Source organism: Mytilus californianus, unplaced genomic scaffold, assembly GCF_021869535.1.
Source record: "Mytilus californianus isolate M0D057914Y unplaced genomic scaffold, xbMytCali1.0.p SCAF_9, whole genome shotgun sequence".
Taxonomy (NCBI): Eukaryota; Metazoa; Mollusca; class Bivalvia; order Mytilida; family Mytilidae; genus Mytilus; species Mytilus californianus.
The window spans coordinates 26,418,140-26,443,547 of record NW_026262745.1 but is presented as its reverse complement, the minus strand read 5'-3'; the positions used below and the strand labels follow the sequence as shown (position 1 = coordinate 26,443,547).

Sequence of the window (25,408 nt, the reverse complement as noted above, 5' to 3'; positions counted from 1 at the left end):
GTTCTTTATGCTCACTTTCAGCTATCTGAGGGTTCTTTATGCCCCCACTATCAGCTATCTAATGGTTGTTTGCTGGTCATAGTGTGCTTCATTTCTTCTTTCTGTCTATAAGTTTTTTTATTATCGTTTTGGTATTTTCTTACTTATTTTAGTGAGTTTCTGACTCTTAGCTGAATTTTCTAATTTCTATTTGTTTGGAATTCGTATAATTCGATTGATTTTACATCTCCAGCGCTAGACTTTACATCTCCAGCGCTTGACTTTACATCTCCAGCGCTGGACTTTACATTTCCAGCGCTTGACTTTACATCTCCAGCGTTAGACTTTACATCTTCAGCGCTTGACTTTACATCTTCAGCGCTAGACTTTACATCTTTAGCGCTTGACTTTACATCTTCAGCGCTTGACTTTACATCTCCAGCGCTTGATTTTACATCTTCAGCGCTAGACTTTACATCTCCAGCGCTTGATTTTACATCTCCAGCGCTTGACTTTACATCTCCAGCGCTAGACTTTGCATATCTCCAGCGCTAGATTTTACACATCTCCAGCGCTAGACTTTACATCCCCAGCGCTAGACTTTACATCTTCAGCGCTTGACTTTACATCTCCAGCGCTAGACTTTAGATCTCCAGCGCTGGACTTTACATCTCCAGCGCTAGACTTTACATCTTCAGCGCTGGACTTTACATCTCCAGCGCTAGACTTTACATCTCTAGCGCTAGACTTTACATCTCCAGCGCTAGACTTTACACATCTTCAGCGCAGGACTTTAAAAGACACTTTATAATCTGTGTGAGACCAACAGGGCTCCGTAAAGAACAACATTGCCCGAGTGATTTGTAAGTTTAAATTTATTCTGTTTTATTACTATCTTATGTGTAAAAACAACTTCTTTGTCAAGCTAGATTTTGACATGCATTGTTGTTGTCCATCTCTGCATAACAGGGCACTGATTTTATCTTGCCAATGGAGAACGGTCCGCCTAGAAAATAAGGTAAAATTATTAAAAGAACAAAATAAATGCATGTGTACTTTTTTTTAATTCAAATTTCCAATTTCACTTTCTAATTGATGCTAATCTTTAAATTTTGTTGAGCGTTTACAACAAAACAATCCGGAAAAAAAAATAAATGATAAAATCCGCTTCATTTATTGACTTTTTGCCAAAATAATGTAGGCATAGAAACTTATCTCTTGGAATTATCTTATCTTTTCATATTCGACTTTCTCTCCAGGCACTCCAGCATCCTTCACAAAAACAAAAACTGACCGCCACGAATTGCACAATAGTACTGAAAGTGACGTTAAACACCAATCAATCAATCAATCCTATTTCAAAAAGGTTGTTAATTACATAAATGAAATTCAACAAATACATAATTTCATGAATGTAAGTAGATTGAATATTTAATTTAGACATATTTATAAACAGTTGGAACACGTCTCGGAGTCTTATCAAAGTGGTGACAAACTGAAGTGGCATGCTGCCTAACCACTCAGCTTTTTGTCCTTTCTTCATTCACCTATAGCTAATCATTGATAACAATTAAAAAATATCATTTTTAAATTAAAATTTGCAATCTAAACAAAATAATATACTAAATTAATTTACTCTTTGCCATGATCCCTTGCTGGATACTTCAGTCCGTCCTTATAAACTTCTATCAATTGTTTGAAATATATTCCTCCACCTTTGTCATAGCTTGTCTGCCTGCTGAGGCATGAATATCCAACAAAAAAGTCTGAATGTAAAAGTTCTGGAACCCGTGAATCCCTCCTACCTATTCAATGAAACAAACTGAATGAGAAATGTTGGGAAAACATATTCTCAGTCCAAAAACAAAATTCTATACTACAAGGATTTAGAATAAAGCATGTATGTATATTATGAAACAGGAATCACAAAAAAATGGAAAGCACAACATTTCACCCTTTCAACAAACAATCTACTCACTAGAAAAAGAACCACCACACAAACAAACAAAGACCACAAATAATACATGGTTCTGAAAGCCTCGCTTATATTGTATTCTATTCCTTGTATACTGAAACGACAAAAGAATAAGTCACTTAAATCCATCGAATTATATCCTATGAGCATAATTCCATGATTTCAAATGGTTATTATTCGAAAAGTAAACCTTGTTTGCTTAAAATCTGATAAAACCATTTGCACGCATGCCCATCAAATTCAAAATTTGACCCTTTTGTTAAAAGAAATGAAAAGACAAATTTCTGGAGGAACGATAGACGAAGGATTTCTTCTTATAATCCAACCTGTTAAAAGTTCATATTTAGCAAAGCATAGAGGACAAACCACATGACGTTCCCAATAACTTATACTAAGCATAATGTTCCAACCATCATTTTTTGTCAGATTTTATGTTTTCATTTTGAAAGCTTGTGATGAATTTGCTCTTCAAAACAAAGCTGAATCTTTGCTATATCTGTACGTCACAACATAAACTGTAGGATTTGGTTGCATTTTGTATTCTTTTAATGGCATCTTAAGCCTTTTAACATGGTATTGTCTTCAGATTTTTTCTAATTCCCACATTATTTTCATATTATTCGGTTGAAAAGTTGAAGCGAGTGAATACCATTGGTTTTGTTTTTTTTAGTGATTTGTCTTCTGCACATTCAAAAACACTTAACTCATTAAGGTATCGAAAAATTCAAATAATATACAATATTATATACCACAAAATATTAATAGATGTATCATTTTAATTGTTACCTGTTCGGCAAGCATCAATTAAGAATAACTTTGGTTTGCCTTTTAACTTCGAAGTGTCGGCAGCGCGAAAAAGATCTTCTAATTTAACTAACTTGTCATCACTCCCACAGACATTCCCATTACTTCCGTGACTCGAAACAAACGTAATAAAACAACTTCCGCTCCTATTAGCATACTCTGATATATGTTTCCCAATGTCTCTGGCTTTGGTGTTCCTATAAATTCTTACAGAAAAATTGACTCCTTCGAATAATTCACATAGTTTATCTGAAAATAAAAAGGGAAAGAATGATTTTATTGTTTCTTGCATGAATATGAGTAATGGAACCATGATAAATATCAAAGGCAACAAGATATTCATCCCGTCAAAACATAAAACTGTTTTTGAAACAACGTATGCTATTTTCTTGTATTTTCTAGATACATTATGTTATGGCGAAATAACGTGAGATGTGTTGAATTATATAGTTAACATCTTGAGATCACGAGAAAGTATTTTGAAATAAGAAAATCCCGGAAGCAGATAGTTTTAAGGATACAGTTGACATTATCACGTCTAAAATTTTACTGCCTGCAACACGAACGATAGTAACGGGTTATCAATGTTACAGGTAGCAAAGTTTTGGTTCTCAACTTTACCACGAGGAGCCATATACACTACACACCACTCAAGTAGTCACCTCATACTTAAATCGGAGTTCGTGTTTCCATTAAACACTATTTTTATTGTTTTTCTGTTTGTTATTGGTCTTTATCTATTAGCTCTGATTGTTTCCCTGTTTTCTTCAATTTATTTCTTTTCACATTGAATCCGTTACATTTCAACGGTTGCACCTAGTCAGAGATGGAATAACTTGTCTGTCTCAGTTCCTGTCGGTATAAGTCTCTGGTGATCAACTGATCTTAAGCTGTATATAGGGCGTTGATAAGTTGCGTTTGTGTCACGTGATTTCAACAGTTCCAACTTAGATGTTTGTCTGCTTGTATTGAATATTATACCAGTACAAACGTTTGTATACTTTCTTTATACGTGTGTAAGATATTTGTCGGTCAAAATTTTCGATACTATGCATTTGTTTAGTTCCTGTAATCTATTTATGAAATTATCTAATAAAAGAGATATGCCTAAAACCTTTGTAAGTCAATCTTACCGTGTTGTCCTCCAGAATTCAACGTTCCAAATGTCCGGAATTTTGTGTTCATGAATATTAGAACATATCCTACATTAATAATTAAAAACATCTTATTAAGATACATCATATAAGAGTATACGTATAACCAACTGCGTTTAACTTGAATTTATACGCTAAACACGTTTTGTAAAGCATAACAAATAAGATAATGACAGTGGACTTGTCTTTTGTTGAATACCGCATAATGACCTACAGGATTGTTTTGTTTTTTGTTGTGTTGTTCGAATGCTGTCTCATCGACGTAAGTCAAAAATCTGCTGTCATTCGTCAGCAAATTATAATACATGGGATAAACAGAATCAAGAAGGACATCGCTTGAACATTCACCGCCGCTTAAAATGAAAATAAACAGAATCGGCTCCCTAAAAAGAGTTTTTATCTAGAAACTTGCATCCCAAAGTGTCAAAATAATTATGTGACCATAAAAACTGACGAGAACTGTTTGAGAAAACGAAGCATTAGGGGCGTCTGCTTTTGATTGAGGGAGATTGATAATTGATCGGTACCTTCCGTACAATATAGGATTCGGGGCAAACAATTCCCAAAAAAGAAAATTCTACACTTTTATTTACCTTGAACGATTTGCCTTCGCTTTAAAGCCACCACCGTGTGTCATACATAGTCAAGAGCCCGCAGATGGTGATCTACAAGATGTTTTTATATCTCTATGTGACGTGAAATCATACTATTGCCTCTATATGACGTGAAATCGTAGTATTGCCTCTATATGAAAAAGGCTTTTAATTAAAAATATACAGATACGAACGGTGTAACAGGATGACATCATTCAAATAATTTTGTTGGATGCTACCTATATATTGCATTTGAAAATCGCAAGAATGAACCATTGTTCATGTTTTCTTTATCACGTAATATTCATTTCTATATGTTATGATTTTCCCATATTCGGATAAGATTATTTCAGGGTTTGAAGACGCAATGAAATTTTCCTTTCATTAAGCAATACGAAATATTGATGTATCAATTATATGGACTTAGCAGCGTGAGCGTGCTGATTTAGTAACTGACAATTACTTTCCAATTTTCAATCGATCATTTTGAAATAACACCACGTATATATTCACTTATTGGTTCTTAATTCTGTTTTCTTTTTATTTTCCTTATTTTATCATGTTTTGATTTTTGTCGAATTTCAATAATAAGAATTTACCTCTTGTTCGGTTTCTAGTACATTCTGTCAAGGAGTAACTTTCTACTTGAAATGCGCTTTGTTGGACATAGTTCTGACCTAGAATAGTAGAATATTTTGATTTACCTAAAACTTTCATTGCACTATGGGACTGCGCTATTTATTACATGTATATATCGATGAAGGTACTGCAAATGTCGTCTCCTGGGGCCTCGGTGGTCGAGAGGTCTAAGTAATTGAACTACTGTATAAATAGCCTGTCAACACTGAGGTTGTGAGTTCGATTCCCGCACGTGGCAGGTGCGCTCGACTCCAATATTAATTGACTAGGATTGTCAGTTTCCTACCGAAGGTCGGTGGGTCTCTCTGGGCACTCCGGCTTCCTCCTCCAATAAAAAGTGACCGCCACCAATTAGTACAATAGTGCTTAAAGTGATGTTAAACACCAATCAATCAATCAATCAACCAAATTTCGTCTCCAATTAAGACTTTCAATCAACCCAAATTTCTTAATTATCAACTTCCGAGACTGTAGTGGAACTATGATCATGTGGTGTGTTCCGTCCAGATGATGATATCCTTATCATCAAATATTGAAATGGTATTGCAAAATTACAATTTCTACCTATCTAAAACAGGTCATCTTTGTTGATAAATGAAAAGTGTGAAAATATATAACAGCCTACCGTGTGATCTTTTGTTGTCATAATTACAGCAGCTGTCATAACTCCATCCCACACCCATTCTATTTGAAAATGTATGATGTTACTTAAAAGAGAAAATGATACAAAATATTTATAATAAAAATAATAGAAAGCAAACTAGAGGCCCAATGAAGCATGAATCTCCCAACATGCACTTATGACATGTGTACAATTTTATTTGACTATGTAAGTCTTTTGATCTTAATAGGGGTTCATTATACATGAAAAGAAAATAAAAAGAAAAAAATGTTGGGGTTTGAAAAGCATTTTGTGTCATTTTGATTAATTTCCATGAAATTAATTGTGAAACTGCATCACCAAAGGCTTATTGTGACAAAGATTGGATTCCTTGACTCACTGGTTTCTGATAGGATGTGGTTTCTCTCTCTCAAATACTCAACAACCGCTAAAGATCGGCGAATGACGGACGAGAAGCAAGCTGTCGAGAAATTATAATGAATATATCATTACAGATGATCTGTTTAATTATTGTTTGAACTTTTGAATGAGAGATAATTTAACATTGCATTTGTTTAAAAAAAACAACGTCTAGATTTTTTATACGATAGTCATAAGGTCAGATATAAATCATATAAGTTTAACCAATATAGTTGGCATTCCAACTGAATTTCAAAATTTCAAAAAAGGATAATAAGTGATGTTGATAAATAACTATCTGAATAAAAATTCCAAATGTTAATTCAAACCGTATTATACTCTTCCAATTTTGAAAATAATGGACGTTCACTTTTTTTCTTTTATGGGTACATGCATGTACCTGTAACAAAGAGAACAACAACAATAGAAGTAAATTTAAACATAACCAGCAAGGTCTTTGAGGTTATGCCGCTTTGTCCTACATTTTTTTACAACTAAAACAAATAAAAATAGAAATCATAAAATTCTAAACGTCTCAACCGGCCTCAAAATATATTATCAAAACTTAAAACTTGACACATCATGTTGCTTCTTTTTGCGAGCAACATAGGAAACCCAAAAAATTTACACCAAACACACGCACTTCGGTAAACATAATTTTGAATACATTTTCTATTTCTCAGTTTTTCTACTCGCATTCTAATATGAATGAAGTTCTTGAAGCTGAAAGTTAAAATATAGTTTATTTTAACTGCATCTCAAACGTACCTTTTTTTCACAGTAAAATTTTTCGTGCATTTCAAGCAGAGAGTGAAAAGTGCTAGATACAATTACTTCTTGTATATATTTCTTCCACGTATTTCCCACATTCATCAGGTTTCATAATCTGCTATATTACAATACTTATCTTGTTTATAAATAAGATTTAGTATGATTGCCAATGAGACAACTCTCCACCACATCAAATATAAGTAATTCACTTAAAATATTTACTTACCAGGTTACGTTGAATTCGTATTAAAAAAGGTAAGAAATGGTAGATAACAAGTGCACGTGTATTACGATCAAGAACATGATTCACACTCTCCCTGGGGAAAATAATGTTACAACAGTTACTGTATTATTTTTAAACATGACTTTTTGTATCATAGTTGGTCATCTTGTATAAGTATTGCCCCCAATTTCACCACAACATTAATAAAAAAAATGTACATGTGAAGATGAGGAGTTTACTAAAAATACTTGTTAGCCCATTGTCAATTGAAAAATAGATCACTGCCTACCAGAAACATTATATAAACATGATCAACACATACAAAATTTTAAACATGTATTAGGACATAGTCATTTTACGACTCACACATATGGCCTGACAATAGATTTATGTTTTCCAAAATATTTATTTAAAAACTATTCGTGATAAAAAGGCTGTTTAAGATGTTTGTTGTGGTGATGTTTCTAATCACTTGGTGTCCGTCGTCTGTCGTTCATGGCAAACTATTTTAAAATCATATTATTAATGACCTAAAACAAGGACTCCTACGACATTAAAAATATCAAAATGGAAAAAATAATAACAGTTTTTGAAGGACTTTTTGTCATTAAATTTTGGTTAAATGATACATCATGAATTCTCTTTATAGAATTGGGATTTTATCAGATTGCATATTACATATTTCTGAATCCTTTGGAGGTGTACTGATTGATCCATTGTCTTAAAAATACATGTTTAACTTGTCATTTTAAATTTGGGCGTTGAACTAGGTTTTCTGTGATTGCGAGTACTCTTATGTCGATATTTTGCCTTTTGCCTTTTTGTAAGCTAATTTTGTATGTTTTTTTAAATGTTTAGTAGCTATCTAATGAGTCGACCCCTTGCAAAACTGATTCTACAATTTGAACTTATATTTTGCTGTTATACCAGGCGAGGGTTAAATCCAAATAAACATGCCACATCACATCATTTATGTGCCCGGTTTGATCCGCCTGTCATCCAGTATTTGTTTCTGTCTTTTGATCATTCTTTTTTCATGTATTGATGTTATTTAAATCAGATTGATGTTTTTTTTTTTTTTAATTGTTCCACATTTTCCCTTCCCAGTGCCTTTTATAGCATAATACAGTATGATATTTGCTCATTGTTGAAGGCCGTACGGCAAGATAACCTGTAGCTGTTCACATGACTGTCCTTTTGTGGAAAGTTATCTTTTTACCAATCAAACCACGTCTCCTTAATATTGTAAAGATACCTTTTAAGTGACCAAATATGTTATGTGAAACTAGTCAAAACCAGTTACTGAAGACGTTAATATGTATTGTTGTGGTAAGCAGGATTCAGGATATCATCCTTTATGTCAGGTTGTTTACATTACTAATATGTATTGTTGTGGTAAGCAGGATCCAGGATATCATCCTTAATGTCAGGTTGTTTACATTACTAATATGTATTGTTGTGGTAAGCAGGATCCAGGATATCATCCTTTATGTCAGGTTGTTTACATTACTAATATGTATTGTTGTGGTAAGCAGGATTCAGGATATCATCCTTTATGTCAGAGTGTTTACATTACTAATATGTATTGTTGTGGTAAGCAGGATCCAGGATATCATCCTTTATGTCAGGTTGTTTACATTACTAATATGTATTGGTGTGGTAAGCAGGATTCAGGATATCATCCTTTATGTCAGGTTGTTTGCATTATTTGATAAAAATAACGAGAATATATTTAAGACTACTTTAATATTTTTTTTTTCTAGAAATGTACATGAACATCTTGACTTATGTGTTGTTTTTTGTTTTTGTGTGTGAACGATCTCGAGTACACTGACTTGTGCAATTACCTGCATGGTATCCATGATCATTGTTGACTGTTTTACCCATACAATTGTGTAAATAAAGCGCACGAGACGTTTTTATGTTCTCGTTCTTCTCTATCCATTTTTTTTACTCAATATGAGACGTTCTTATGTTCATGTTCTTCTCTATCCATTTTTTTACTCAATATATAACAAATTGCGACACACAAAACACAAGTTTATGTCAAAAGTCAGGAACTTTGTCAGTTTTCGTCTTTGAATTTTTGACCTATGGTTTTGTTGTGTTGATAGTTTGCCGTCTCGTTGACTTATAACACACAAGTCTTCAATTCATGTGTCTTTTAAAGTTCATTGAACTAACCGAAGAAATAAAATTGAAAATTCATTGCTAAATAAGTCCCGATTTGTTTGAAGAAGCTAAGTGCGACTTGTCTTATAGTTAAATAAATCAATTATCATTATAAAAATAAGGAGATGTGGTATGATTACCAATGAAACAATTATCCACCAAATTAAAATGAAGTGGATTGTTCAATACCAACTAAAAAGTTTCGTGGTTACAATTCCAAATTTGAATCCATAAACACAAATTCGAAAGGATTAACAATAATGTTAATTACGCATATTTCAAGAACCCAAAACAAAAACAAATACTCGAACACAGAAAAATTTCCCCATAAGTCGTCATAAATTCCTTCTAGAGTAAAGTAAACAGCTTCTGATTAATACCAGAATAGAAAGACAAAAGTATATTCCATATTTCATGTAATTCATATTAATACGACAACTAATGTTCATAGTTATTCCTTATTTCATATGAGGCTTGCATTTCCAAACAAGTAAAATATAATGCATAACCTTTCTGAACTTTATAAGTTCAAAGCAAAAATCACTGATTGTGTAGAACAAACAAGCTCCCCATAATTACTGTCTGGACAACATTTTTTGTCGTGTACATTTTGGTCTATCATTTTATTACTCTCAAGTCATTGACCACAATGATCATATAGCTTGATGGACATAAAAGGGAATTATACAAGAAACACTGAAATCACATTCGACAATGTGTCCTACCGTGAAACGTTTAACAGTGATTATGTCCGAGTTGTTTAAAGTATATATCTACTTGGCCATACTGGACATAGGTGAGTTCGGCGTTGGAAGTAATATAGAAGACAATATAATACTTCCATAGGTTAGGTAATCATTGGATCATAGATTGTTCTTCTTCTTTGAAGTTGGAACACCTTTCCAACCAGTATAATTATATACTATTTTAATAAACAAGTCTAAATTGAAAACAACGTTCAAACCTATGATTTCGTTGGTTAAAAACCGCAATTTTTATACTGTGCATGCAAAACAAATGTCTTGTTAGAGGGGTCTAAATACAGCACAAACAACACTTTCCAAAAGACCAAAAAAGTGAAAAAGTATATTTTAACAAAACGCATTTGACTAACAGGTCGAACAACAAATGTTCTTAAACCCTGCTGACTGCCATTGGCGATTGCCAAATAAACGGATCACAAGGTGTAATAAATGGATCTTAATTATAAATTTAATACTAAACAGAAAACAATAAACTTGCGGAAAAGATGGTATACCGCAAACAAAAGGGGCAAAGGTTTTTGTACACCATATCCGGATTTCGACAATTAAAAATGTCTCTTCAGTGATGTTTGAAATCGAAACGGTATTTGGAAAGCCATACAATTTACCTCAATTTAGGATAGACTCTTGAATTTTCAAGAGTCAAAATAGGATGAACGGATCATATAAACCCGAAGGCAAAAATAATACAAGTCCAAACGAAAAAATATAAACAAGTCTAAACCTATGATTGCGTTGGATAAAAACCGCAATTTTTATACGTGTGCATGCAAAACAAATTTCTTGTTAACACATACAAATAGGCAGAATGTAAATCAAAATAACATCTTTTTTCGTCCAGAACGCTCGAACCATATCGATCCTTTGAAAGCCAGGGATGTATAAATACGTCGAAACTTTAAGAGCCATGCGACCAAAAGGACATAAAAAGTATAGCCAAATTCATTTGCGATCAACTTTGCCTGATGGAGTTGGGACCTTAGTTTCTTTAAAATAATTTCTCATTTTGTGAACGGGGAAATTGATACCCCTCAGGGACTAACAGTCCACCAGCAGTAAGTAACTTTTGAATAAAAGTTAGGGAAATGCATAAACACTGAGGTACGCCCCGTTTTATATATGTTATCGCTTCTTTCTTAAGGTTGTTGATTTTATATTTGATATTATGATAAAGCAAAATAAAAAAAAAACATGAGTGAGTCCGGTTAAATTGTTGAAAAAAATAGGGAAGGTAGGGTATAATTTTTTTAATTTTGATAATTTTTTTGTATATAGAATATGCAGATGACCCATTGTGACCTAATCAGTGCTGAATTAAAAATGGCACAAACAAAAAGGTTTATGTTTATGGATCAAAGTAAGTGTAGGTACGGAAACTGGAACCATAAATATTATTTTATTTGGCCAATATCTGTTCCTGCATAGTTTAAAGACAATATTTAAGATTCTAATAACTCAAACCTCCTTTGAAACATCCAGACATTTACGAATCACTGTGAAAAATACATTATTTGTAGGAAAACAAAGGATTTTAGCTTTTTAAATGAGAGGAACTCAAGTACAAAAAAATGCTGTAAAGTCACAAAACACCAAATTAATGTATACGTTATTGTGTTATTTATAAAGATGTAAACATTTTCAAAATTCTGATGGAAAATTTTAGCTTGCCATTAAAGCACTCGGCCAATAAGAACACTAGTAGAAATATCATAAATGTTCTTTATTTTTTACTTTCTTCAGTTTTTTAATATCAAACGCAAAAGTATGAAGGAAGAAGCAGCAAAATCAATAGATTTGATTCAGTTAGCTTTATCCTATATGTCCTTTCAACTGCCCACGAGGGAGTACTTTTATATTTGTAAATTAACCGTCATTTCCAGATTCTTGAGTTCCTCAGATTGGTTTTAATAACAATTGGATTTTATGGTAGAAGCGAAATTGTCCCACATTACACAAAGACAAGTAAAACAGCTGCAAAAGCGTAATTTGTTGTGTTGATTTGCATGCCAAAGCTGCTAAATAAACGAGATTAGCATATCAATGAAAACCGTAACAGCTGAAGGACGCGTAGGATTGACTGATAATTTGTAGAGCTTTGTCTTCTTGTTATGGAAAAAAGTCTTAAGATTCCATATGGATTTGCTTTGAGAGTCTGCTTATTCTAATCTTCGCGTTTATTGACTGAGTATAGATAGGTACAGAACACTAATGGAACACAATGAACAACAGTTCTTAAGGATGCTCGAGACTGAAAGTTAATGTAACACAATTTACATTCAACAAGTCTTTAGAAGAAGACAGAATGATCAAATCAAATTTAGGGAGAAATCACAATTGGTCCGTGTGGTTGTTTCATTTTTTAGAAACGAACTTTTGAAAAACAACAGTTTGGTCTTGAAAAGGATGTATCAAGATTTTTTATAAGAAATATACGGGAAGATTTCGAACTTATGAAATATGCACTAAAGCAAAAATAAAATTTTGAAATATAATGTCAGAAGTTCATTTGAAATCTTTTTACTCTTCTCCTTATCAAAATGTTGAGACAAACATGATTTGGTGGTTTTTATAATAAATATATACAGTTAAAATTACAACAATTCAATGCCAGATCAAGAAAATGCATAAGACTGTCAAATGACTGAACATGTTAACATGTTAATAGAACTTAAACTTAAACATCATTATTTATTATAACATATTTCTCAACTTGAATATAGTTTGAACTAAATGTTATATTGATTGATTCATCGTTGCTTGTTTAAAGTCCAGTGGTAAACATTTCACGCATTTTCAGTTCAGGGCGAGAACGGAAAAAAAAACATTAAAGGCAGGTTCTGCTAGGTAGGTCGGCCGGGATTCAGGCCAGAAAATCTGGACTTCCTATAATAAATGTGGATATAAAGGATAGGGACAGAAAGTTTGCCTTGCAACAGGCCACAAACTGAATGTGATAAGAAGTCATTTGAAATATCGACACGGTACCAAGTCAGGAATATGACAGTGGTTTTCTATTCGTTTGATGTGTTTGAGCTTTTGATTTTCTCATTTGATAAGGGACTTTCCGTTTTGAATTTTGCTTGGAATTCGGTATTTTTGTTATTTTACCTTTTACGGGTTTATAAAAATTACTCTCTCTATTTCTTTGATATAAGGGATCCTCGGTGGCCGAGTGGTATTAGTAGTTCTACTACTGTACTACTAGACTGTCAACACTGAGGTTGTGAGTTCGAGTTCCGCACGTGGAAAGTGCGCTCGACTTCAATCTTGATTGACTAGGATTGCTAGTTTTCCTGCCGTAGGTCGGTGGTTCTCTTCGGGCACCCCGGCTTCCTCCGCCAATAAAACTGGCCGCCATGAAATAGCCAATAGTGCTGAAAGTGGCGTTAAAACACTGATTTATGTTCAAAACAATAAACGAAAAACAAATGTGATATACAGCAACAAACGATACTCACTGAATCACAAGCTCCTGACTTGGGACAGGCGTATACCGAATGTGGTGGGTTTAAGCTCGCTTGCGGTTGGCCAACCCTCCCCTAACACGGGTTATTGGTGCAACAGCACTACATAAGAACAGATTATCAAAACAGTTGAAAAAAGATTGACTCACCAGATCAATACAAAACATACAAAAACCAACCAACAAGAAGACTTAAGACACAAAATACCGAACTGAGAGTACTCGCAGTTACTGAAAGTTAGTTCAAAGCCAAAAACAACTGAAAAAAAACAATCATGTATCAAGACTAAAATATCAATAAGTACACATCCAAAGAATTTAGTGTAAAGATGTCATAAAAAGTTAGAGAAAAACATTATCTTGTGCAATGCGGAATTTAAGTATCTATATAATATTCAGCTATGTTTTAATTCATTATTTATAGCACAATCATTATTTGTACCGATAAACTAGTATACAAAGATCTTATAATAGTATTAAATTGATAACCTTTTAGAATAAGTTTATTTCCTAAAAGGATCGCTAAGTTTACACGGATCGTATATATAAATAACACATCACCGTGAAAATTAGGCTTCCGCACCTGATACACTTCATACAAAATGCGCTTCGGTCAAGGCTTTTGCATCCCAATAAAATTACAACAGGAGCATTTAATTCTCAAATAAACACTTTCGGTTCTACATCCTGTCGATACTGATATTTTGTCTAAGAAACATGGTCTATTTATTAGCAAAATGAGGCTTTGAACTAGCTTTCAGTACCTGAGAGTATTCTTAGTCGTACTCACCGTCTTTTGTCATTTTATAAGTTGAAGTTTTTTTGTGCTTTGTACTGATGTGATGAGCAAATTTAACTGATCTTATAGTTCGTTCTAATGTTGTTATGTTACAAAGCTGTACCATGTAAGGGGACAGGGTTGAACGATAACAAACATGCATGTTTAACCATGCTTTATCGTTTAACCATGCTGCATTCTTAATGGACTCTGCCTAGCAAGGCACCCTGTAGTCAAGTAGTTGTCGTCGGTCGCTAGCTGTCATTTTCGTTCATTTTTATAAACTTCAATCGGGCCTTTAGTTTTCACTTTTTATTAATATAAAAATGAGGAGATGTGGTATGATTGCCATTGAGATAATTGTCTACTATGGCATGGTATTGGTTGCAAAAATTTAATATTTTTCATTTAAATGCAATATTTCTTATTTAATTGGTATATTTCTTCATTTAAATGCAATATTTTTTTATTTGAATGGTATATTTTTTCATTTAAATGCAATATATTTTTTTCAAATGGTATAATTTTTCATTCAAATGGTATAATTTTTCATTCAAATGGTATAATTTTCATTCAACTGCAATAGTTTTATTCAACTGGTATAAAATGTCATTTGAATGCAATATTTTTTATTCAATTGGTATAGTAGTTTTTTTATTTATATGCAATAATTGCATTATGGGAAATTCTTTGACGTCATAAGGTCAAATTTGCAACAACGTTTGTGATTGGTCGGAAATTGTTTTGATTTCTCCCCTTTCTTTCTAAACATGGGTGACCAAGAATTAAAAAACGCGTCAGAATATCGCCCCTCTAACTAAATTTGACGTTCGTGCGAGTCCTGCACTGGCTGTTAAAATCTTGTGGTCATAACTAGTATTTCTATTGCAAAATTTCGATGGTCAAAACGTTCGGTCCACTTTTAAAAAACCGTTTCATTGTATATTGATTTACAAATATATCGGTTTTTTTTAAATAGATTAGACACCGTTGATTTTCCCGTTTGAATGGTTTTACACTACTAATTTTTTGGGGGCCCTTTATAGCTTGCTGTTCGGTTTGAGCATAGGCTCCGTGTTGAAGACCGTACGTTGACCTTCAATGGTTTACTATGGAACGCCATAGCTGTCTTCCGTTGTTCATATTTAGTATATGCTGTGATCATTTAATTATTTTCAGCGGTTTTTCTCGATAATGAGTGCCCTTTTCATTATGTTCAGTAGTATAACAATTATGTTGAGCAGTAACATCATAATGATCAGTAGAATAATCATTATATTGTGCAGATCTGGTATTATATTCAGCACTTTAATCAATATACTTAGCAGTTTTGGCTTTATGTTCAGTAGGTAAATTATTCTATTGAGTAGATTTGTCTTTATATTCAGTACTTTTGAAAATATCTTCTGTCAACATATTTTTATATTATGTAGATTTCTCATTATGTTGACTACAGAAACCGAAATATTCAGTGGTCAAACACACTTTATAATCAGTACTGTTATCATTATGTTGAGTGAAATAAATATTATGTTCTGTACACTGATCATTATGTTCTGTAAAATAAATATTATGTTCAGTACAAACAACTTTATGATCAGTGGTCAAAATGTTTTATGTTTGGTTCAAAAAATATTATACTAGGTGGTTAATCAATTATATTCAGTGCTTTTTTCATTATGTGGTGGTGGTAGACTTCCGAAAATAACCGAAAACATACGAAGCCGGACAATTTTTTCGGGTTTATTTTCATACTGTCAACATGTCGTCTGCTATACAACGTGCTCTTGCAGAACTTAATCTGCAAATCTTTCAAAAGTTTAAAGATGAGAGGATAGAGGATGACACTTTTCAGCACCTTACTGATCAAGACTTGATCAGACTAGGTGTTGAAACTATTGGTGATAGAATAAGATTGAGGGAAGCGATGAGGAAGACTCTGTCTCTACGTACTAGTACTACTACTACTAATATTTCAAGTACAGGCGCCACCAATAGTTTAGAAGGTAATTGTTCTCTTGTGAGATCTATACAAGATATTTTATCAAATTACCCCCCTTGCATAAATCCTGTTGTCCTTTAAAATAAGGACAAGACTCACATCTTTTGCTTTTTATTGTTTCATTTTTAATGAAAATATTGCAGATGGAATAAAGAACTATGGGTTTTAAATCATTTGGTGCTTTCTTTGAATTAAATAATTATTTTGCTAATTTTCTAAACATATGTAACCTTAATGAATCATTATTTTACAAACAAATTGTGGAATAATTCCCTTGAGCCACCTTTAGTTCAAATGACTCTATGTAAAGTTTGTGAGTAAATACCCAAATTAACACATCCATAAGATTATACCCCTACTCGTCAGATTGGTGCAATCACCTCGTTAGTCCGTCATCCAATTAAAATGTTCGTCAAAGATTTCTCAGCTGTTAATAAAAGGAATTATTTGATATTTGGTCTGAAGCTTTTTATTGGTGAGTTGTACTGTGTAAGTGACTTTTAGATCTGTAACTCAGCCACTTCCTGTTTGCAGAGACTTTGAAATTTCAAAATGTCAAAACTTCTGAAAATTTTTCGACAAGGATTTCTCAGCTATTATTAATGAAACTTAAGGAATGATTTGATATTTGGTCTGAAGCTTGTTATTGGTGAGTTGTACCATGTAAGCGATTTTCATATCTGTTACTTAGCCACTTCCTGTTTGCAGAAACTTTGAAATTTTCAAAATGTCAAAACTTTTTGAAAAATTTTCGTCAAGGATTTCTCAGCTGTTAATTAAAGGAATGATTTATGATTTGGTCTATTATAGCTTGTTATTGGTGAGTTGAACCGTGTCAGCGATTTTCAGATCTGTCCCCCCAGCCACCTTCTGTTTGCAGAGACTTTGAAATTTTCTAAATGTCGAATTGGTATTTACTTTGATTTCCCATACCCAACTCTTACTTCATAAACTTATGTCTAAACAAGACAGGAATGAGTGGGGGTATACTTTGCACGGCATGATCTTTATTTCCTATAGCTCCATCAAACTTTCTGAACAGTTTTGTCGAACATCATTTTAAAAATAAAATATTGTTGGATTATTTCATATTGATCAGAGGATTTATTTTTAAAATGTCTTTAACCAATGAAATTTAAAATAACATGCAACATTGGAATTATTTACATGAAACTCTCTCAACATACAATGATGTAAATCCTAATTTAAGAACAAGTCACAAGTTAATGTGACAGCTTAATTAAAATACAGTACATATATAAATAGAGGCATTTATTTCAGTTGATGAAGGAGTTGCCATCCTTGGTCCATCTTTTTACGCCAGGGTCCAGACCATTCAACCTGAAAATGATTACAACTTTGTTTAAACCTGCCTTTGCACCAGAAGGTTCAAACAGACAAATCAGGCAATTGAGAATTTACAAGAAATTTGTAAAATACCTAAAAGAAGTAGCAGGTAAGCATTGCATATACATTTACTAGTGCCTGTTTTACATTTACACTATCATCTGGAAACTAAAGTATCTCACATCACACCTGTTGAAACCATCAGATATCAACAATCTGCCAAAGCAATGCAAACATATTATAATGTTCCATTTAATAGTATTAAACATAAACTAAATGTCTTCCCTTATTTAGAGGAACTTTAAGAAAAGTAAATATCAATATTCTTATCAAACTTCAACACATAACTATAGAGATTGTCAAAGTCACTTAATTGGAAATTCAAGGTCAAAAGAAGGAGAGGAAAATGTACTTCTAAAAGTAGTTGTGCACAAGTGTACCCAGTATTAAAAATCTAGGGTTTGTAATTGTAGTTTAGTTTAAACATTTATTTATAGTGGATTGGGAAACAAGTTATTACAAATTATATAAATCCCTCTCCACTTTGCGGGAGCAAGTGCTGTCCTTGTAGCAGCATTAGCCTACTCTTTTTCGAAATCTACAAGGGTGTCTTTTACGTGCAAGAGATATTGCTCTCTCTCACACGGGTCAGCCATAAATCTCAAGACAATACTCGCAAATGGTGTCGAGGGAGAGCCGAAAATTCAGTCCCTGAAATTTTCTCCCCGGAACGGGGATCGAACCAGGAACCTTTGTGTTAGTAGTCCGATGCGCTAACCACTACACCACGCCTCAATTGTAATTGTAATCTTTGAGATATTGAGGAGTCCATCAAACTTATTGAAAATTCCTAAAAAAAATGTCAACCAGAATTTCAAGGTTGAGGTCAAATAACAGAGATGCAAAGTTACAGTACAACTTTGAGCATAAACCGATGGATACTGAGAATAATCTCAATGCTTGAACCTGGTTCTTTTCTTCGTTGTTAGTTTTGGTAGTTGACTTATCAGATAGGTAGTTGACCTTTAGCCACTGTATTAGATATAGGAAGGAAAAATATCTTCACTTACATTCAAATACTTACTACGACAAGGTTTAATCAATTTAGGGAAAAGATTGTTACATGCTACCTGCATAAAGTAATTAGCCAGTATGCAATAAATAATCAATTCTGAAAAGAGTATCATGTTATTTTAATGTTTTATTGAAACAAAGAATATCTCAAAATCAACACATAGATATCATAAATAAAGAAAAATAAGAAAAAACTAATTATATGAAATATCACAAATATAAGGTATTGAATAAAAAAGAATATATTAGTGAAAATAAAGGCTTGATGAGAAAGACCAGAGGTTCCCAGGAGTCTGATATACACACTGACTTAATTGCAAATCATTGTGTTTGCTAGTTACCCCACCTTTTGACAAGCATCAGAAACAGTTACAATCACACCAAGTTTGGTTACAATTAACCTTAAAGTTTTAGAGGAGAAAATAAATTAATAGAATAACATTAAAGATAAAAAATCAGAAAAAAATGCAATTTTTGGGTTTTATCTTGGAAAAGGGTCATGCTTCAAATTTGACCCTGAATCTTTTTTTGTAGATTTTGATGTTTTTATCAATAAGCTATTTTAAGTAATTTTCCTTTATCATAAATAATTTATTGTTGCTTCTTAATTTCCCCTTTTAAAGTGTGCTCCTCATCGCTGAAATACAGTTACAAACAAAATTGAAACTGAAGTAAAACTAGTATATCTGAATATTATAATTTGTCATCATAAAAGCTGCTATGTTTGGTGTACATAAAAAATTCAAATTCTGTGCAGAATATCTTAATCAACATTTATACATGTACCAAGTTTGGGTTCACTCTGTCTGGTTTCAGAGGAGAAGATTTTTGAATGTTGGTGAACGATGTATACTACAACCAAGTGATGACAATAGCACTCCATTAAATTCTTTTACATTAAGTTCATGTACATGTAAATGTTTGTATGCGATCTTAATTTTTGGTGAGCCAACCCCAAAATCAATAACAGTATCTTTCATTTATCAGACATGCTTAATTTAATTGGAGTAACAGTCTGATACCCGTTTTTCTTTTTTAGCTGGGAGAAGAGGTAATCTTACTCTCCGCCATATCCTCATGTTTGCAACAAGTTCGGAAGAAGAACCAATCTTGGGTTTTACACTTCAACCTTCACTCAACTTTGTACAAAGAGAATAATTCATGCCAACAGTAAACACCTGCATTAACAGATTGTTTCTCACTGAACCCGAAGGAAATGGAGAATTACCATCAGACAAACTATTGAACAATTTGTTTGACTTTGCATTTAGTAATACATATTATGGTTTATCCTAAACTTTCATGACTTCAAATAGCCCAAGTCTTTTTGGTATTTACTAACTGATATTTCTTATTAAAGATGATTTTTTTGTGTCCTAGAGAAAAGATGTAAACAAACTTTAGTGCCTACTTTACTGATCTTTTGTAAAAAATGTTTTGTAGTGTGCAAGATCACAAAACTATACTTAGTTCAAAAGTTAAAATATGTATGTTGTACATTTATTTTTACACAAAGTCCAAAGGTATGTAATCTGGTTGAATTACATGAATTCATTTAATTAATGAATGCCACCATCAGTCTTTTAGTTATTGTCCATTTCATAATATGGTTAAGAATACCCTTAATAAAACTGATGAACAGAAACTTCGGGGCAAAATCTAATAGAGCTTTATTTTTCAATGCCTTATAAATTTACTGTTTGAAATCTATGAATTGTTTAAAATACTAAGGATTTTCTAACCTTAGCCGTATATGGCACAACGTTTTGGAACTTTTGGTCCTCAATGCTCTTCAACTTTGTTAATTATTTGGCCTTTCAATTATTTTGATTCGAGCGTCACTGATGAGTCTTTTATAGACGAATTGCGAGTCTGGCGTAATATAAATTATAAGCCTAGTACCTTTGATATGTATTTATTGATGTTGTAAAATTTCTACTGCTTGTCTGTAAATGTTGATACCATAGTCTTCTGATATCCAGTTCTTTGGACAGTTCTCATTTAGTTGAACCATAGACATTGGATTTAACTGAATATCTAACCCTAACAGGTGTACACCATCAATTGTTTCACCTGGTACATCGTTGTCATTGGTCGTGTCATTATGAATTTGCTCTACTTGTACAGTTTCATTCATCACACTTGCAGTGAACATTTGCATAGGTGATCTATGTACAGTGCGAATGCGGTGATTGTCCCACGCGTTTTTCCAGATCTCCAATTTCTCATTAATTTTGTGAATAAACACATGGTGTAGAGCAAATAAATGATGCTCGTCCAGTGGGTTTAGTAACCCAATATCTTCCATGTAATAAAAAAGGTTATAGTAATAAGACAACACACCAGCATCAACATCTCTCCAGAGGCGTTCAATACGCTGGTTATGCACACTCTTTCCTGTTATCATACTTCTCCTACCAATACCCCGCTGTTGGATCATATAATCTGCAATAGGGTATTTTCCATTCCCTTATCTGACCTCACTCTAGTTGGAAGTCCATACCGAACAACAGACTGTTTAAAGCATTCAAGAAACGTTGGTGCTTTGTTGTTGTCAAGGCACCTCAGGAATGTTATCAATCTACTGAAACCATCTACACCTCCTGCGATTACAAACTTCCACCGAATTAATTTGTGGTTTGTGTCTATATGCCACAATCTATTTGCTGACTCTACACTGTATACTCGTCTGCTCAACCTACCCTGCCTTCTTTCCTGAATACCATGTTCATTTATACGGTGCAGACTTTCCCGTAACCTGTATCTCTGAACCTAAAATTAGAGGAATAATATATCAAATATAAAGTAAAAAGAGGGGATTTTCAAGGGAGTTTGAAAGATTGAAAAAAATTATCCTGAGTTGCCAATGTAAGAGCGATTTCTTAAGTTCATAAGTCCATTAACAAAGACAACACACAAAAAAGCTAAAACAAAATGGTGATTGTTGTCATGGAAACTAGGTAAAAAAAGTGAGAAAATTAAAAGTGCTCAGAATTGGATGGAACTTTACAGAAAAGTTGTCTGACATGCGTCAAATTGGTTTCTGGTCTTGGAATTTTCAAAATGGTGACCATTGCCACGAAAACGATAAAAAGTTAGGAAAATCAAAAATGCTCCAAACTTGATGACATTTAACATAAATCTTGCAAATTCGATCACCAATGACTTTATAATGCCATGAATCTGATATTGGGATCATTTGGGTGACTTCTGTGTTCGCATCCAAACACAATCATTACTTGTTCGCAGCATCAAAATCTACATAGAAAATTACAGTAACACATTGCTTAGGCTAAGGATGACAATCATGACACCTTCAAAGCGACAAAAGATTGAGCAAGAACATATTGACTTCTATTTCACTATTCTACCAAACAGAAAGTAATACTCTATAGACTATTATACTCTCATGAAAAAAAGTTCCACAGCAATATTATTTATCTACGAAAACATGTTTAACCCCAAACACCCCAGCCTTTTTAAAATAACATAGATGAATAATGATCCCCAGTCAGTATAAGCTCTAGATATATGTAAAGTCTAAGGTTGACTCTGATTTTTGCCTTAAACAAAAATTCTGGGTGTATCCGGATTGAAAACAATAATCTTCTTGTCCATTGTTTTTGCTACTAGACACGAAAATTTCTGACAGTATTATTTAGCATTAAATAAACATGATGAATAAAAACGGGAATATTTTTTTGGGGCAGGGGTTTGCATGTCCGAACGGAATGTCTGTTTCGCCGAACTGACATATTAAATACTTTTTTCAAGACCAGACTGCAACCTGTCTGCTGGGTGTGGCCTTCATGTCTCTATTTGTCGACCGTCATTCATAAATTCGTTGTCATTTCAGACTCATTCGTAGACTTTGGTTGATTTGGAACCCCTCACTTCTCTTAATTCTGTTGGGTGAAACATATCAACCAAATATTTGACTTAAAATTGCATGTTTGTCTTTTGTTTACAACAAGAAATCTGTCAGGTTATGATAACTTAGCCTACAACAAAACGGCGAGAATTTTCCATGACTATTTTTTACTGACAAGTCCCACATCACATTTATCAGTTCACAGCTATGGATCCATACTATCATTTTATGATAGACATCAATAGAGAGAATACAGCATCGAAAATGTCCAAGCCTTACACTTTACAGCAACTACAAAATATAAATGCCCAATGCCAGAAACCGTTTTTAAAAAGTGCATATTACACTTATTTTATGTTTTTAAAATACTTTTTATCTCCAAAAAGGTCCAAAAATTTTTTCGCCTCGCACCGCTCGGCGATCTTTAAAAATTTCGCCCCCCTTTCCAAAATCCTGGATCCGCCCCTGTTAATTAACAATTTACATTCCGGTTAATTGTTAAACAAATAATACTCATATACCATCCTTTGCTTCATAATACACAACATATAGTCCCTGGTTCCGTGCGGACTCGTGTGTGGACTTCAAAGATTAGTATATGCAAATCACTTAAAGCCAAACAAAAAAGTATGTGTGTTTACTGTCACATGCTGAAAAAAATAGGGTAGGTAGGTATAGGTTTTTTTTTAAAATTTTATTTATTTTTTTACATTGAGTCTATGGGAGCACATTGTGACTTTAACGGTGCTTAATCAAAAATGGTAAAAAAAACTTTAGGGTAGGGGATAAAAATTAGAGTAGGTAGGGGTACAGTAAATGCACATACTTTTTTTTTGGCCTTAGCTATAATCATCACATCCACTTTAATACTTTAGACCTTTTTCAGTCTGTCAGCGAAAGGTCATGGTTTACACATAAAAAGTCTCCAAATCTGCTTTCATTATTATTTATTTATTGCTATTGATGAGCTTATTTTAGGTGGTCGCCATTTTGTCTCTGTACTGTGTTTTATTGGTTCTGCCAGGGACTTCTATATAGTCCCTGGTTCCGCAGAAGGGGTTTTCCATTCATTTTAGTTTTTTTTTTGCAATGTCTTGGGAGTGTAATGACTCGATCTACCTTAAACTATGTATTATTTTAATAATCACTTGGATAATTTTAATGTATAGTTTGCATAACAACATCAAAATAGCTATTCAATTACCTTTAAACTCCGTTGCGACAAAAGCTGCATCAAGAGAACCTCTCCACAATTGGGGAATTCTTTGTTTATACTCAGTACTGTCGTATCTAAGTCATGATCGGAAACTAAGGAAAAGTTCTGTTTGCTCAAATTGTAAGCTCTCATGTGTCGGTAGAGCGTGCTTTCCGATAAATTGAACATTCCACTTATGTCTTTGATCTTAAAGTTTATCTCTAACAAAGATTTCAGTGTCTCCTTCGGATTGAAAAATTTGTCATTATGTTCCAATACAATGTCACTGTAATGGCAGCACATGATTCTCAACTCCATCATCTTAGCACGGCTACTAAGACCTAGTTCAAGGAAATCTTTCTGAGACAGTTTAGAAATAATGTCCGGAGTTATATTTTCTCTTTCAAAATTCTGCTTCAAATTATTCAAACCAGCTCTTTGGAGAATTTCATCCATTTTAAAAACCAAAACATCAACAACCCTTTGGAAAAATATGCCAACAAAATTGCCCGACTTCGTTTCAACTAGGAATATTTCGGTTTTACTTACCCGAAGTCTTGGATAATTTTAATGTATAGTTCCACCACCACATGATGAAAAAAGCACTGAATATAATCGATTAACCACTTAGTATAATATTTATTGAACCTAACAAAAACATTTTGACCACTGATCATAAAGTTGTTTGTACTGAACATAAAATTTATTTTACAGAACATAATGATCAGTCTACAGAACATAATATTTATTTCACTCAACATAATGATAACAGTACTGATTATAAAGTGTGTTTGACCACTGAATATTTCGGTTTCTGTAGTCAACATAATGAGAAATCTACATAATATAAAAATATGTTGACAGAAGATATTTTCAAAAGTACTGAATATAAAGACAAATCTACTCAATATAATAATTTACCTACTGAACATAAAGCCAAAACTGCTAAGTATATTGATTAAAGTGCTGAATATAATACCAGATCTGCACAATATAATGATTATTCTACTGATCATTATGATGTTACTGCTCAACATAATTGTTATACTACTGAACATAATGACAAGGGCACTCATAATCGAGAAAAAACCGCTGAAAATAATTAAATGATCACAGCATATACTAAAATGGAACAACGGAAGACAGCTATGGCGTTCCATAGTTTACATTTACAAATTATGACTTGGATGGAGAGTTGTCTCATCGGCACTCATACCACATCTTCTTATATCTATATACAACGTAAACCAGACGTTTCTCAGACTGTTTTCTTTTTTTAATAAATCCTTTGCCGCGCGTTGTGTACTGATTGATAACTCAGTCTGGGATAACAAGATTTATTTCAGTACCAGTTGTAATTAGGTTTGAGCAAACTTCCAGTAATTGCAAATACTCATATGTCGGTGCTTTGTGTCTATTGTCTTAATGTTAGTTTTTTTGTGTGTCTCGTACCGATCTTTTGAGTTAATTTGCTGATTTGTGCAGGTTGTTATTTTATTGTACTGTTACACCACTGTCCCAGCTTCGGGATGGGTTGCTCACAAACATGTTGTTGTACTGTTACACCGCTGTCCCAGATTAGG

At 33.2% G+C, this 25,408-nt stretch overlaps 1 protein-coding gene and 1 long non-coding RNA gene across 3 annotated transcripts; one reads left to right on the top strand and one right to left on the bottom strand.

Moving 5' to 3' along the window:
* Window positions 1–769: 769 nt before the first annotated feature.
* On the bottom strand, window positions 770–7,256 carry LOC127715293 (caspase-2-like). 2 transcript variants are annotated; one of them, XM_052221340.1, is made up of 7 exons: window positions 7,163–7,256; window positions 5,770–5,851; window positions 5,105–5,182; window positions 3,892–3,960; window positions 2,741–3,007; window positions 1,616–1,784; window positions 785–985 (listed from the first exon to the last, which is right to left on the bottom strand). In XM_052221340.1, exons 2-7 carry the CDS (start codon window positions 5,825–5,827, stop codon window positions 871–873), a joined length of 756 nt encoding a protein of 251 aa, XP_052077300.1. In that variant the 5' UTR covers window positions 5,828–5,851; window positions 7,163–7,256; the 3' UTR covers window positions 785–870. The 2 variants fall into 2 exon arrangements, with proteins under 2 accessions (XP_052077301.1, XP_052077300.1); XM_052221341.1 differs by lacking the exon at window positions 1,616–1,784 and having other exon boundaries at window positions 770–985.
* Window positions 7,257–17,612: 10,356 nt separating this feature from the next.
* Window positions 17,613–20,422, top strand: LOC127715304 (uncharacterized). The gene is made up of 2 exons (XR_007988279.1): window positions 17,613–17,794; window positions 19,799–20,422. It is a non-coding gene; the product is annotated as an uncharacterized LOC127715304 (long non-coding RNA).
* Window positions 20,423–25,408: the final 4,986 nt, after the last annotated feature.